General features: G+C 32.3%; 2 protein-coding genes across 2 annotated transcripts; one reads left to right on the top strand and one right to left on the bottom strand.

Annotated features, from left to right (window-relative positions):
* Positions 1–5,728: 5,728 nt before the first annotated feature.
* LOC130988471 (uncharacterized) lies at positions 5,729–8,891 on the bottom strand. The gene is made up of 7 exons (XM_057912331.1): positions 8,568–8,891; positions 8,191–8,301; positions 8,052–8,120; positions 7,363–7,494; positions 6,421–6,498; positions 6,213–6,335; positions 5,729–6,147 (listed from the first exon to the last, which is right to left on the bottom strand). Exons 1-7 carry the CDS (start codon positions 8,778–8,780, stop codon positions 5,959–5,961), a joined length of 915 nt encoding a protein of 304 aa, XP_057768314.1. The 5' UTR covers positions 8,781–8,891; the 3' UTR covers positions 5,729–5,958.
* A 116-nt stretch (positions 8,892–9,007) lies between these two features.
* On the top strand, positions 9,008–12,476 carry LOC130988470 (uncharacterized). The gene is made up of 5 exons (XM_057912330.1): positions 9,008–9,901; positions 10,973–11,025; positions 11,228–11,394; positions 11,516–11,667; positions 11,957–12,476. The coding sequence occupies exons 1-5, from the start codon at positions 9,016–9,018 to the stop codon at positions 12,379–12,381; spliced, it is 1,683 nt and encodes a 560-aa protein (XP_057768313.1). The 5' UTR covers positions 9,008–9,015; the 3' UTR covers positions 12,382–12,476.
* Positions 12,477–14,722: the final 2,246 nt, after the last annotated feature.

The raw sequence follows: 14,722 nt of genomic DNA, 5'->3' as shown, positions 1-14,722 counted from the left end.
GCTCTGGCAGCCCAAGGCAGCCAGAGCTGATCAAGCTCTGGCTGCTTTAGTCAGCTCTGGCTACCATTTTTTGAGCATTCCATTTCCAGATTTTTGAGAAGGCATGGTCAAGTTAAGAACTAGATTTTTGCTCTGCATTAAGAACTACATTTTGAGCAGATTTTTGGTGTCATTCCATTTCTAGATTTTGAGCCATTAAGATCTACAAAGGAATCGCCGAAACAGATTTTTCTCGGTGTGAGATACACGAATGACGGCTGGTATTCCACATCCACATTGTGCAGGCGGTTGCAAAGCTCCTGAATTCGAGCTTCTAGTTAGGTTTTGAGATATTTTGCTCGACGAACCCTAATCGACGAACCCTAAGCATCAGATTTTGTAATTCAATTGTCAAAAAATCATAAAACGGCGTCGTTTAATTATAATTAAAACGACGTCGTCTCGCTCAATTCCCGGCGATGACATGCTGGAAATCTGATTGCCACCTCAGATTCAATTTGGGGAAAAAATGGATGCGGGGGAAAATTGCAATTAATTTTCCAATATTCATGAATTTCTGTTCAGATTTTTTTTGTCATGGGAAAAAACCAAAAATCGAAAAAGTATATGGTTTTTGCTGCAATTAACCCTTATTCAAAATATATCTAACGATCATTTTATTTACTTTAACCAAGTTCAGTTTAAGAACCTATTTATTTCAGAAACATCTATACTTTTATTTAGGTTTGCAAATATTGAAATTTAATTTCGACTTTTTGATTTTTAATTATGAAGTTTATTATAAATTTAATGTGAAAATCTATTGTAGTTATAAAAACACATGGAAAACTATTTATTTGAAATACATATTATAAGTATTTCTTTATCTATATTTTCCAATGATTAAATATAATATCAATGTGGAAAAAATAGATGGCCTAATGTCTACATGAAGATTGAGCCTTTTATATAGATTATGAATTGATGAAGTTTAGGATAATTTCAATGTGGGATGAATGAAAAAAAGATGTAAAAATGCTAACTTGTGAGAGTGCCACATAGGATAGAGAATGAAGGAGAGGTCTTCAATATATATTCTATCTAATAACAGATAGATTTCAATGCTTGCATCTATTTGTTGATTACGTAAATATTTACTATTTGTAAAGTTGGTGAACATCATTGGGTCACGTCTAGAATACTCATACTTTTATTGAATGATGATATATAACTTATATTATGAGATAGACTGTATATTACCTGCAGGGAAACACTGATAAAAGTGTTCGTCAACAATCTTAATTTTTTTTTTCAGTAACCATGAGAATATCTAAACTAATTTATAATTAAAATCGAAGAGATTGGTAGTATAATGTAATAGTATCAACTTTTACAATATTCAACGACTAAACGCACGATCAATGTCAAGCAACATATAAACTAACTAGTCAAGACATCCTTTTATCCAAAATATAGTTTTTTTTACATGGATTAAAAATGCATATATAATTAGTGTACATGGAAACAAAAATAAACATTTTTTTCACTATATCCTTATTTTTTATTTTTATACTTGTAATAAAAAAAATTACTAGGAGTATAATTCTGGAACAGACTAAAGAAAATTATATTTGCTTACGGAAAGAGTAAAATAAATATGCATTAATTTGTGGTACTTTTTTTTTGGGGGGTACTTTCGTTAACTTAAACGTGTGTAAATTAGTTACAGCTCATGATGTTACATTGGCGTGTAGTAAAGGCGAGTAGGTGTACATTAATTCTGTGTGATTGTTTCTGTTGCTGATGTGCAGCAGCCAATTTCGTCTCATCATTTCAGGCTTTGTTTATTTAATTATACTAGTATATTTCATTTTCAGAAAACCATCTCCATTTTATACTATACTAGCATTTGCACTCGTGCAACGCACAAAAAATATTTTTATATTTCACTATATATAAAATTAATATTAATTTGATTATATATATATATATATAATTAAAAAATACTGTAATTTAAGATAAATATTTTAGTTTAATATAAAAAATAAAGAATAATTGACATTAATAAAAATTGATATTGTGAAAAAAGAAAACAATAAAAATTAAAAGATAATTGAAAAAAAAAATTATTCTAAAAAAGGAGGAGAGAGCAGAGAGAATTTTCTTAAGTTGTAATCTTTAAATAAATATAATTTTTATATTTTACATAACATATATCAAGTTAAAGCTCTTGTCATGATCTTTAATTTGATATGCATATCAAATATTTTATAATTAGTCGAATTTCACAATTTTAGAAAAGAAATAAAATGGAAAAAAACAGTTAAAGAAAAAAAAAAGAAAATATATAATTTATAAACAAACCTTTAATTTTATTATAATCACAAATTTGCCACTCAATTTTGAAATTGAGAACTCTTTGCGACCTCCTGTGTGTGAACAATGAGGTCCCGGGTTCAAACCCCACTGTTCCCCCTCCCCAACTCCCCCAAGTCATATATATATATAGGAGTATATGTCTTTTAAGGGTTGGAATTAATATGCACCATTTGATCCCTTCATTTGATACCAAAACCATCCTCATTAATTAATTATTGTTACACAACATATATTGAGAAATATACATTTTTAGATTGAATTCATTATCTGATCACGATGATAATCAATCAAGAAAATTTATAAAAATACAAGATGTGGGAGAGGAAATAAGAAACTGAAGTAAGTCTCAATTAAGTGTGTAATTTCTTGAAACTTAACATTAAAACAGCTGTTATTTCCATTCGATATTGTTCGTGCCCCATTGTAATTGTACGACTACAGTGTCCATAATTAGTTCGTGTAATAACCAATGTATATTCTCTTAAGGTTAATTATCTCAAAATTCCTTTTCAAAAAAAAAAAAAAAAATCTCAAAGTTCACAACGCATATAATTATGTAATTACAACATGACTTTATAGTCGTGTGAATTACAATACTATCTTAACGATTTTGCAATTACATCTCACGCCTAATATTTTCCGGCTGATTCCACCAAAATTTTCACTTATACACACTTATATAACACGAGTCACATTACTAGATAAATTAAATTGTACTTCCTTCATCTAAGTCAATTTAATCTATTTCTTTTTGGCATGACTATTTAAGAAAATATATAAAATTATCCTGTAAAGATGTGTGAGTTCATACTTAATATAATGTAAAATGATTACTCAAAAATGAAATAGGTGAAATTAAGTGGAACCAACTCAAAAAAGCATACAGACAAAGTAAAATGGATGGAGGAGTAACATTTTATGAAAGCTAACTATTACGAATGCACTTGTAACTCCCACATTGTCGGCAAAATCGTATCATGATTCAAGTAATATTCTGATTGAGTTTTATGTATTTATTATAGCTTTGATGAAGCTCCAAGATATTTTCGAATTCTTTTTGGTGGGTGTCCTTTTCATTTTCTTCAACTGAAAACTACTTTTTGAAATCTAAACACATTAACATTCAATCTAGCGTGACATGTGGAATCAATTCAAGATGTAAGATATGAAAAGCACATATCATGCATATTGTCAACTCAAAGTGAAAATATATTTCCAAATTCTAAACATATCGTAAAATGTTGAATAGGCCAATGAAAACATTAAAAGATAATTGAAGTGACTAATTCGTATAGTTCCAATCAAAACTGATGAATATACAAAGTTGTTTTTTTTTTTTTTTTTTTTAATGGGGATGGGTATTACAGAGTTAAACATTCGATTTCAGATTCTGTGTCGATTAAGCTTAATTAGTATACAAGCTACTCATTAATTTGATGACGATCGAAATAAACCAATCATGTTGTGGGACTATTTTAGACCAATCATATATGTTGAATTTTTCGTGCTAACCCTATAGTTTTTAGCTTATTTTTACCAATTAATTTTGAGTTGAATTAGATATTAATATCTAAACCAAAACATTTTAGTCTAACTTTTACACCTCACGGGATAGACCAGTACTTTCCAGACTTAGAAAACATGCCACAAGAAAACAAAAACAAAAAAGATTATTAATATTAGTATATACGAGCTAGCTAGCCGTGTGAAGTCAATGGTAATTAAGCTTCTTTAAGAGTGTAATTAGGTGGAATTAACACTAAGTAGTGTAAGACATAACGACAAATACGAATATGTTATATGGTGAAGAATCAAAATGCTAATATAATGGACTAAATCTACACAAGAATCATTTGCAATCTTAGTATCTGTGATGATGTCTAAGAATAGCATCTTTTAGTTTCTTGTCTCAAATCAATTTCATATTTCGATCTTTTTTCATCTACAACATTTCAAAACTGTCGTTGACGTTTTTGTGGATCATAGATATGGAAATTAATTAAGTAGTAGGTGATAGAAACGAAAATTAAACTTGTGGAGGATTACTCATTAATAAATACACGAATTTATCAAGATCATGTCTAGTTAAAAGAATAATTCATCAATTTATATATAAGCACTTACTTACCTTTTCCACACAAAAAGTGGGGAAAAAAATACATATGTTTGAATTTTACATAAAACAAATTGTGTAATTATTATAGAATAATACCATGTTATATATTATAAATAAGGAAATTTAAAATTTAAATATTAGTGGCGGTTAATTGAGGAGCTCTGAAATGTTGATTTGATTTTCATATATTAATTTTAAAATTTACATAGATTATGACATTGATTTTTCCTTAATTTATAAAATTGTCATTAAAATTGATTTTAAATCAATTTCAAATTGAAGATTTATTTATAATATAGTATAGACGAGGAATTTAGTCTGTATCCCAAAAGGATGACATGGAAATCTTGTGATGCAGACCAACTACTGGCCGGCTTGCATGAAGCTTAATTAAATTCAAATATTCCATGGTAATATCTACTAGTATTATTTATGGAAGCATTGTAGAATATTTGGTAGATAATAGTTTCGTAGCTATATATGACTTTGGCATGGTTCCGACAAGATTTACATGTTGTAGAAATATCCATGGATTTTATTCCTGATCCTCAAGCTTCAAATCACTCCATTCTGTGTCCCTAGATTTTGTTCTCCCAAGAAGTTTAAAAATCAAAAGTAGTGAAACTAGTGATTCAAAATGAGATCAACAATTAAATATTTAATTTATAATCTTCAACAAGTAAATTTAATGCAATGCAAAGTATTTCAAACTACATCTAATTTTTTTTTTTTAAAATGTGAAATCGGTGATTCGAACCTGAACCGTCGATTTCGGGCCGGCTCGGTACCGCCTACACCTATTCATGGGCCGATTTATGTTCATCTCCATGGTGAACCGTGAACCACCGATTCAAGCCTGAAATCGGCTTGCCCTGCCCACATTTTATGTTGCGTTCCTACTAGTGTTCTCTCTGTCATGTGGTAGCAGCCTTTGTTGATCCTACTAGATAATGAATCTTTGTTGATCCTACTAGATAGTAAGTCTTTACATTCTAGTATAAGTTTTTTTTGAACAATTGTGTTTTTAGTTTTTCTTTGAGCAATCTTGCCACTGAATGTCTATTTCAAATTTAATCCTTTACCTGGCATATGAATTTCTATTTTTTCAACTCTACACGTTTTATTTCAAATGCTACATACTTTTGCTTTTAAACAAGTTCTCCAAAAGCACAAGTTTTTCCAAACATTCCCTGAGTTCCATTTTCTGGAGAAGTTCAAAGAAATGTTTCTGAATTTTTGTAATCTCACTCCTGCTCATAGGCACTTCATATGTGGATCACCATTCATCACATAATCTTATGCTAGTTGTGTTCATATATAGAACAACTACGAGTACAGTCAGTGCTAGGCAAATCAAGAGTTTATGCACATTGGTTGAAAGATTACAAAAATGTTGTATACACCAAAAACGCAAAATATGATAGGAATATGGAGGAAGAAGAACTAATAGAGCCCGCCTGCTGTTGCTCCTTGGCTTTCGATTTCTACAGCTCTGCTTTTCCCGACTGTGAACTCTTCTCCCACTCTGTTTTCTTCCTTTGCCACCACCGTCTTATTCTAAATGAGACGCGATCAGCTTGCTCCTTCAGTTTCTCACCAGCGTTGAGGATTCCTTTTGTGATCTGTTCCTTCCAGTTACTCTCTTTCTCGGTTTTTTGTCTCAATACTTTCCCCTGCATCAAGAATTTAATGTTACCTTAAGTCGAGAAAAGAAAGTATTGGATTTTCTTTGTCCTACCAAGTTTGAAGGGAACTCTTCTGCATCATCATCGTCGTCCTCATCTCCATCTTCAGCACCAAACTTTTGGTTCATCAGGTCTTCTCGTGAGTACATTTTCATGCCGGGTGCTCCTGGCATTCCCTGAAGCAAGTAAAGGTAAAGGTAGTATGAGGCTTCATGGCTCGTTAAATGATGCTCATGAACATTTTGCTCCTTTATTAATTACCTCCATTGATTTCATCAGCCTCTCCATTTCAGCCTCTTTCTCTGACTTGGCAACAAATGGCTCTCCAGGAGCCCTATCCTGAAGCAAAGAAATCGACACGAGATTGTGAGAACGTGCTACACTCAATAAGAATGTGGCGGACAAGTAGCAGCCATTTGTCAAGTGATCCAGTCTAAGCATTCAAACATTTATCTCTAGGACAAACACAGTAATAACTAAAGTATAAGTCACATAGGCATGCTGTTTCATAGAAACCTTTAGAACTTAATCTCAATATTCTTACTCTGATAATTTATATCAAACTCTGAACTAAATGAAAAGGTAAAAAATAGAAGAGCATGAATGGAGGGAGGAATTTGGAAATGGCTCTTTGATAATATCACCAGGAAATCGAACAACGAATTGATCCAAGTTGCAAATGATACATCGGGGGAATATTATTTGGAAATGGAGGTATAAGGTTTCACCAAACTTATAGCTTTCTCCCATGGGATCATGCGTAGGAAAAAACTGTAAAATCACTAAAAATGGTAGCAATCTGGATTTGGGATAGTAATGTGCCCTGAACGAACCTGGGGAAACAATCAGCCAAAGGTCCATTTTTCACCAAAGAGACTCTCAATTATTGAAGGGTATTCTGTGTTGAACCCAACCCATAGTCCTCTTAATGTGGATTTGGACCTATATATTCCCTCCACAACAGGGTTTTATACTGGGGTATTTCTATTTTAATCTTTAATAGTTTGTGAGAGATGCTCATATCTGGGGGAAAAAATTACATTTTGAGAAAAGGAGACACTTTTAATAATGTCCAGAAGAAATAAATAAGACCAATAGTTTGGGACAGGGGGAAGCAATGCAACATACAATCTTAGCTTTGGCAAGTCATAGATATCCCTACAACAATAATTTTGAATCGAAAACCACTTGGAAGGAAATAACCTTAGGTACTGGTGGTGGCTTTGAGCTGCAGGCATCAGTCAGGTCCTTACAGACGAATTTTACAAGAGCATCATGCTGGGGCTTCTTCTTGTACAAGTATTCTGCAGCATCTGTATCTGAATAACCCAAAACCTGCAAAGACCCCAGAATGGAGAGATAGGTTGGTTGTTACTGTGAGTAGCAATACTAGTGTTGCCACAAACAAATAAGCCAAAGAGAAAACACAAGGGAAATATAGTTGTGGCTCTATGAAATAAGAAACTATACATGCGTTAATCTATGTTTATCTGTTAATACTTGTGAATTTACATACAAGAGCAATACATATTAGTTATTACAAGACAGTTAAGAAAACCCCTGAACGGAACCTGACAATCCTCAAGTAGCTTGGAAGTTCAGTAGGAGAAGGTTTCCCCTACTCTTTCGCATACAAAGTATGTATCACCCTCCCTTCCCCTTATATATGGTCTGTATGTGGAACAACAAAAAAGAACCCCTAAACAGAAACAAGAGCACACGAAAAAAGTATATATACTTCGGGTGATAAGCCTACAATATCAGCACTGATCCAAGAATTTACATCCGCTCAGTAGCAAAGTGAGAGAAATCCTACATGATATGGCAAAGTTGAACTCTACAAAAAAGGATAACAGAGTTCCAACATAGAGATCGATTTGTCTCAATCTCACCTCTTGACAAGCTCGCTCTATTGTTTTGCATTCTGAATTGCATTGCCCTTCGGAGTCTTGCTCGACAAGCTGAGTAAGAACAAATTGTAAGCAACTTCACATTAAATCATTCTGAAAAAACAAATGTACCTTCTTTTACCTCAAGTTTATCCCCTTTCTCCACTACGTCAATTTTAAGTATCCAATCAGCTTCCCGTTTCTTCAGATTGCAAACATTCTCCGCGATTTCTATAATTTCATATTCCGATAACTGCATCCAAAAGTTACGTATAATAATAGATCACAATCATATAAAGAAAAACACTGAAAAATAAGTAGTAAAACCATTGCTCATACACTGAAAACAGATAGCATAAATCTCAAACTCAGCAACAACCAAGTACATCAATGAAAAAGTAAAATGTAACAAATCTTGTTCGTCACTCGAAAAAATTAAACAGAAACAAGTTAATACCAAATTCTCGAATATAGCATGCTATTAAAGAATTATTAAAGAAGCCCAGATAACAAAATCACCTTTTTAGGGGAAACCTCAGCTCGTTTAGCTTCAACTTGGTGGTATATTTGAGATGCCAACTTCTCACAAACTTGACATTTTATATATGGAATGTCTTCTTTTCTAGCAATTCCTACTGGTTTCTTGGCGCTGTGCGATAATGGCGTCAATGAGCATACTATCATTAATGCATATAGCACTAGCAATAGTGATGAATTAATGGATTTCGTCATTGTTGCGCCCAAAAAATCGCACAACACTCACAGATTAGGAGTTCAGTTGCAATGGCAAAAATTGCTGCTTTATTTTCTCCTTCACTAATGGACTATACGACGTCGCTCGCTGCGCTGGGGTGTCGTACGTGTTATGTTGTTTCTGATTGGTTAATAGGAGCCACGTGTATCAACACGCCGTTCTACTTTGTTTCTGAATTGGTCAACGGGCTTCACAATAGTACAGTAGATTGTGATGCAGGACATCTCCGCCCAACTTCATAAAACCCTAATTCAAAATCAAACATCAGGGTTTAAGCACTTCACCACACCTTCAACCATGGCGTCAACCCTAACTGCACCCCAAGTTGACAATCTCCACCATTTCATCGGCAAAAACTACGAAATTTCCCTCAACCAGTCAATCGAAAATCTCTTAACCTCTGTACGAAAATCCAATGTCCAGAATTCCATTAATTTTGTCTCTGAGTTTCAAGAATTTGTGCAGTCTAAACCCGACCCGCCTCTGGAAAGCATCTGGGTTTATGCAGCTCTGAATTTTAGCTCGCAAAAAACCGAACCTTTCAGCCGTCTCTCAGAAATTAGAGATTCGTTTCAGCTTATAGTTTCTTGCTCCGCTTCTTGCAATGCGATAAAGAGCATAGCTTTAGTTGCGCCTGTTATATACAATTTGCATAAGCTCATCCTTGATTTGAAGAGCATTCAGTTGGGGTCCAAGAAAGAGAGGAAAATATGTGGAGAAATCAAAAGTTTAGTGGACTCCGTTTTAGGTTATATAAATGTCTGCTATAGTGGATTTGATCAAAATTTTGATGAGTTGGAGGGTTTGAACAGGCCGCTTCTTGATTTGATTAGTTTTTGGTTGGTGGGTAATGGTGATGAGGCCATGAATGCAGAATCTTTGAGGGTGTTTTTTCCACTCTTGAGCGATGACATTGCAAACAGGGTTAGTGCTGAAGGATGTGAGATGATTGATCTTGCAGGCTTTGTGATTGCTGAGGCGTTTCTGTTGAAGTTGTGCTGGAAAATTTGCGAAGAGGGTTTCGGGGAGAAGGTGCAGAATGACCTCAGATATTGGATTGTTGGTTCTGTTACTGGGCTGCGCAGCTCGTATTTCTACGGTTAGCATTGGCATAACTTCATTGTGCATTCTACGTGATTTATCTAAGTTTAATATGTTTTGTTCTCTTCAAGTTTAAAGTTATTCGGCTGCATCCCTTTAAGAAGGCGTTCGATTTGATAGAGTTATAAACAATGATGTCTGCTTGATTTGGTATCCACCACACACTTCTTCTTGTCGACTGCCATCATCTTATTTCTATGAACATTATCTGGTAGTTTGCAGGATATATATCATTTAGGCTAGAAATCCTTCAGGTCCTTTACAACTATATTTTCATTTTACCAATTTCCTGAAACACTAAGGGGGGCATTTGGTTTGGTCGATGGGATAGTTAAGAATAATCACCTTTAGGGTGATAAATAATCATCCAATTGGACTATTGGAGTGTGGGCTGAGTTATCCATCACAGGCCGAATCATGCAAACCAAACTTTTTATTAAGTTGAATTATTTTATCAATCATGCTTTATCACTCAACCAAAGGCTTTCAAACCAAAGGCTTCCTAACTGAATACTTGATGATCTTGTTTTCATGCTTTATTATTTCATTTCTGAATTGATGTTTTTTGACTACTTGATAAGCAACTGAACTTTCTTGCTCACTATTCAGATGTTGACTCCGCAGCTTGCTTTGGTGATATCATTTTAGTGAAAGCTAATTAATTCGCTTCCACTGTTCTGTTTAACTATGGACTTTTCATCATTGGAGAAAAATATGGATGGACCAAGACAAAAGTTATAAGAATTGCCAAATATTTATATAGAAACCAAAAGACATATGTGTGTGAATATATACTATGTATGTATATGTATATATATGTGTTTATGTATTTACTAGAAAAATAGTGCTTTTGTATAAGACAAACAATTTTATATAAATATATGTTCTTATCTTTGATTGTTGCATTTGTAGTAGGGAAATTAACTTTTTAGATGATACTATTAGTTTGAAAATCTTTTTTATTCTGGAGATTGGTCTTCTAACTTCCGAGAAAATATTTCGTTAACTTTTTTTCTTTCTATGATGTGTTCAACTGATAATCTCTGTCCTCTTTTTGCTGTGTTTGCAGCCACTCTTCTAAGAATGCTTTTGGAACCAGTTTTGCCTATAAGCTCCCTTGTGGTTAGTTGGAGTATTGTTTATCTACTCTCTGCTTTCTCACTTTGCTCAAGGCTAATGTGGCAGTTAAATGCATCTTCACAAGTTACATTTAGAATCCTATATCATCTCCAACATCTAGGCTCCAAAAATCGCCCTTCGCATACAAAAATTGTTGTTTCCTCTTGCCTCTCAGTCCGTTGACTATTTTGTTAAAATTATGCAGAACCTTGAACATTTGGATGATTTGAAGAAAGTTCTTTTTCATGCACTGTTACTGGTGGACTATTCTTTCCTCAGTCCCGGAAGCTTAGGGAAACTGCCAGCAAAGCATGCCAAACGTGTCATGGTTACCAAATTGATTGCCAATCACGAAGCAATTGAGTCATTTAGGTGTGTGTTCCTGATGTATAAAATTATTGCCAAGCAAGTCTTTTTGCTCTAGAAGCTTACACGAATGCATTTGCTGCTTCTACGGTTAGCATTGGCATAACTTCATTGTGCATAACTTCAGGGAACAAGGAGACCAGACGAAAACTATTGCCTATCTGGATGCATTCGCTAATTCTAGTTTGCCTAGCTTAATAATTAAATGGATCAGGAATGAGCTTGGCAGCGAATTCAGCACCATTGAACCGACAGGAACATCACCACGAGCATTTATAAGTAAGTAGTTATATTACCATTAATCACTCATTTAAATGTAGATATTAGCTGCTGTTTGTACTTGTTATGGAGCCTAAAGTACTGAAAACACCAGCGATGAGTTCTTGAGGGTGTTTTAGTCAGTTTGGGCAGAATTATTAATAAAGTTGGATTATGGCTGAATTCCTAATTGTATCCGAAAATTCTTGTAAAAAAATATTAAAAAAAAAAAACCGTGGCTTGGCAGCACCCCTAGTGCTTAATTTGTAACAGTATTTTTTATATTGAAAAGGCGTTTGTTTCTACGCAGGATGGATGCTGAACATAGAGAACAAAGGAATAAAGATATTCGATGACGATATGTCAAAATTCTGTAGTGCGTTTGACTCAAAGGAGGCCTCGGAGCAGCTTGCAGACATGGAAGGAGGGAGGAAGCCTGATTCTGATCTGCTCTTTTACATGGACTACAAGGGTCGAGAAGAATGTGGAAGCGAGGAAGATGAAGAAATGAGCGGAAGAATGAATGCTGCGTTTACATCTGCTGCCCACTCAATGGGGTTGTCGGAGCAAGGTGGAAGAAAACGGAAGACGAAAGATGGTAAAAAAAGAAAGAAGGTAAAGTTTGTCAAGTATAATATTAGTGAACAGCCTTCGTTATCAAAAGGGGGAAACGATGATTCTGATGGCGCCAGTGACCTTGAAAATCCATCCTCGGATATGGAAGTGAGGGATTGAAGATACGAAGAAAATGGAACCTTAATTTTTTGACTGTCGATGCATTTGATGTTCTTCACTCGATAGAAAACATATTTTTGGATTAATTTTACCTTTGGGGCATGTTTGTTTGGCACGGATTCTGGCCTGGGAAAGTAATCTGATTCCAAAATATTAAATTCCTGTGTTTGGTTAAATTTTTATGAGTTAAGGAAAGTAATAAGAATCCTGAAAACAAGGAAAGTAGTGCAACTTTCCAGGATTCTTATTCCCTAGCTTTTCTTAGGTATTCTTTTTCCTCATTCTCAAGATTCTTATTTATTTGTATTATTTTATAATAAAATGTAAATCATAGTTTTTATTTAGTTGGAATTTAATGTTTCTATTATTATTATTATTATTATTATTATTATTATTATTATTATTATTATTATTATTATTATTATTATTATTATTATTATTATTATTATTTAATTAGTTCATAATTTATTTTAAGCAAATTATAATGTAATTCTCGTAACTATGTATCAACTTTATATTATTATTATTATTATTATTATTATTATTATTATTATTATTATTATTTAATTAATTCATAATTTATTTTAAGCAAATTATAATGTAATTCTCGTAACTATGTATCAACTTTATATTATTATTATTATTATTATTATTATTATTTAATTAGTTCATAATTTATTTTAAGCAAATTATAATGTAATTCTCGTAACTATGTATCAACTTTATATTATTATTATTATTATTATTATTATTATTATTATTATTATTATTATTATCATTTAATTGATTAATTAGTTCATAATTTATTTTAAGCAAATAATAATTTAATTCTCATAACTATGAATCAAATTAATAATAATAATAATAATAATAATAATAATAATAATAATAATAATAATAATAATAATAATAATATTTTAGGCAAATTATAATTTATTATTATTATTATTATTATTATGTAAGAAAATTTGAATTTAATTTTAGAATTACAAATCATATAATTAACCTTAATAATGTACTTTGTTGTTACTAAAAAAATTATAGAGAAATTTATTATAAATATTAAATTACAATTTGATTCTTATATTTATTGATTAATTATATTTATTTAATGATACAAATCCAGAATACTAATAAATATTTTTGATATTTCCAAACACTGGAAAATGAATCTATTAGGATTCATTTTCCACGGAATCATTTTCCTGGGAATAACAATCCCAATTCACATTACTTTCCTGGCAAACAAACATGCCCTTGGTGTATAATCAGTTTTTCAAGCTATTATCAAATGAAATATTGCATCATCATAAAATGTGAAAAAATTGTTTATTCTGTCAAATGTGTAAATGAAGCTAAAAAGCGTGTTTTAATGTTATGAGCTTTGGTGCTCTGACTACAAAGTCATTGCATGGGATATGCAACAGCCTATTAAGTACTCCGTTCATCTAGCATGAAATGTTTTTTTTTTTTTTTTTTGGATCGGGCAAAGTCATGTTAGATGTTAGTAATTAGTTCCCCATCCACTCCAAGAACCACCTTATCTCTCCATCCACCAAAATCCACCTTATATCTCCAATCTCCAATTCGCTCCCAAGAGGGATCGAACCCGGGTCACTTCACTTAAGTGAGGACCCGGTGGCCAGTGGGCTAAGCCCCCTGGTTATGAAATGTTTTGTTTTATTTGAGCACAAGTATTAACATGTAGATGATTTAGTTATAAAGTAAATTGTTCATAATAAAATTGAAAAAATAAAGTAGTTTTTAAGGGGTTTTTTTTTTATCAAATTAAGTAAGAGAGTGTCTAGAATAGATTTTATGTGGCATGATGTGTAAGTTATGTTGATTGTGTTTTTGTGCAAAATAAAATGAGATTTTTTAAATGGGACTATTCAAACTGAAAAAAAAAAAAAATGAGATGAAGAGAAGTATTAAATACAACACAAGTTTGATTGAAAGGGTGGTTAAACATTTTTATGATAAGTTAAGCATCCTGCTCTAGTGCCTAAAGTGTTTATATTTTTGAATTTATAAAACATGTCTTAAGCATATTATATTGAACTCTCATGTACTAAACATATTTTGGGTTAACTAGTAGTGACTTAATATAAATTATTTGGCTAATCATGTCGATAATAAATTTTGTAGAATTTTAATGGGTAACAAAATCAGATTAGATCAATATTTCAAGAATTATCACGTCAAACTTTGAAGTTAATATACAAAATTAGATTAAATCAATAATAAATAATTATCACGTCAAAATATTAAAAATAAGATTAAATTAATATTTACTACTCTCTTCATTCATAAAAAATTGTCTATTTATGCCATTTTGGAA

The sequence above is a fragment of the Salvia miltiorrhiza genome, chromosome 6 (assembly GCF_028751815.1).
Source record: "Salvia miltiorrhiza cultivar Shanhuang (shh) chromosome 6, IMPLAD_Smil_shh, whole genome shotgun sequence".
NCBI classification, from domain to species: Eukaryota; Viridiplantae; Streptophyta; class Magnoliopsida; order Lamiales; family Lamiaceae; genus Salvia; species Salvia miltiorrhiza.
The sequence above is the reverse complement of the archived record's forward strand: the minus strand, read 5'-3'. Positions and strand labels throughout refer to the sequence as shown.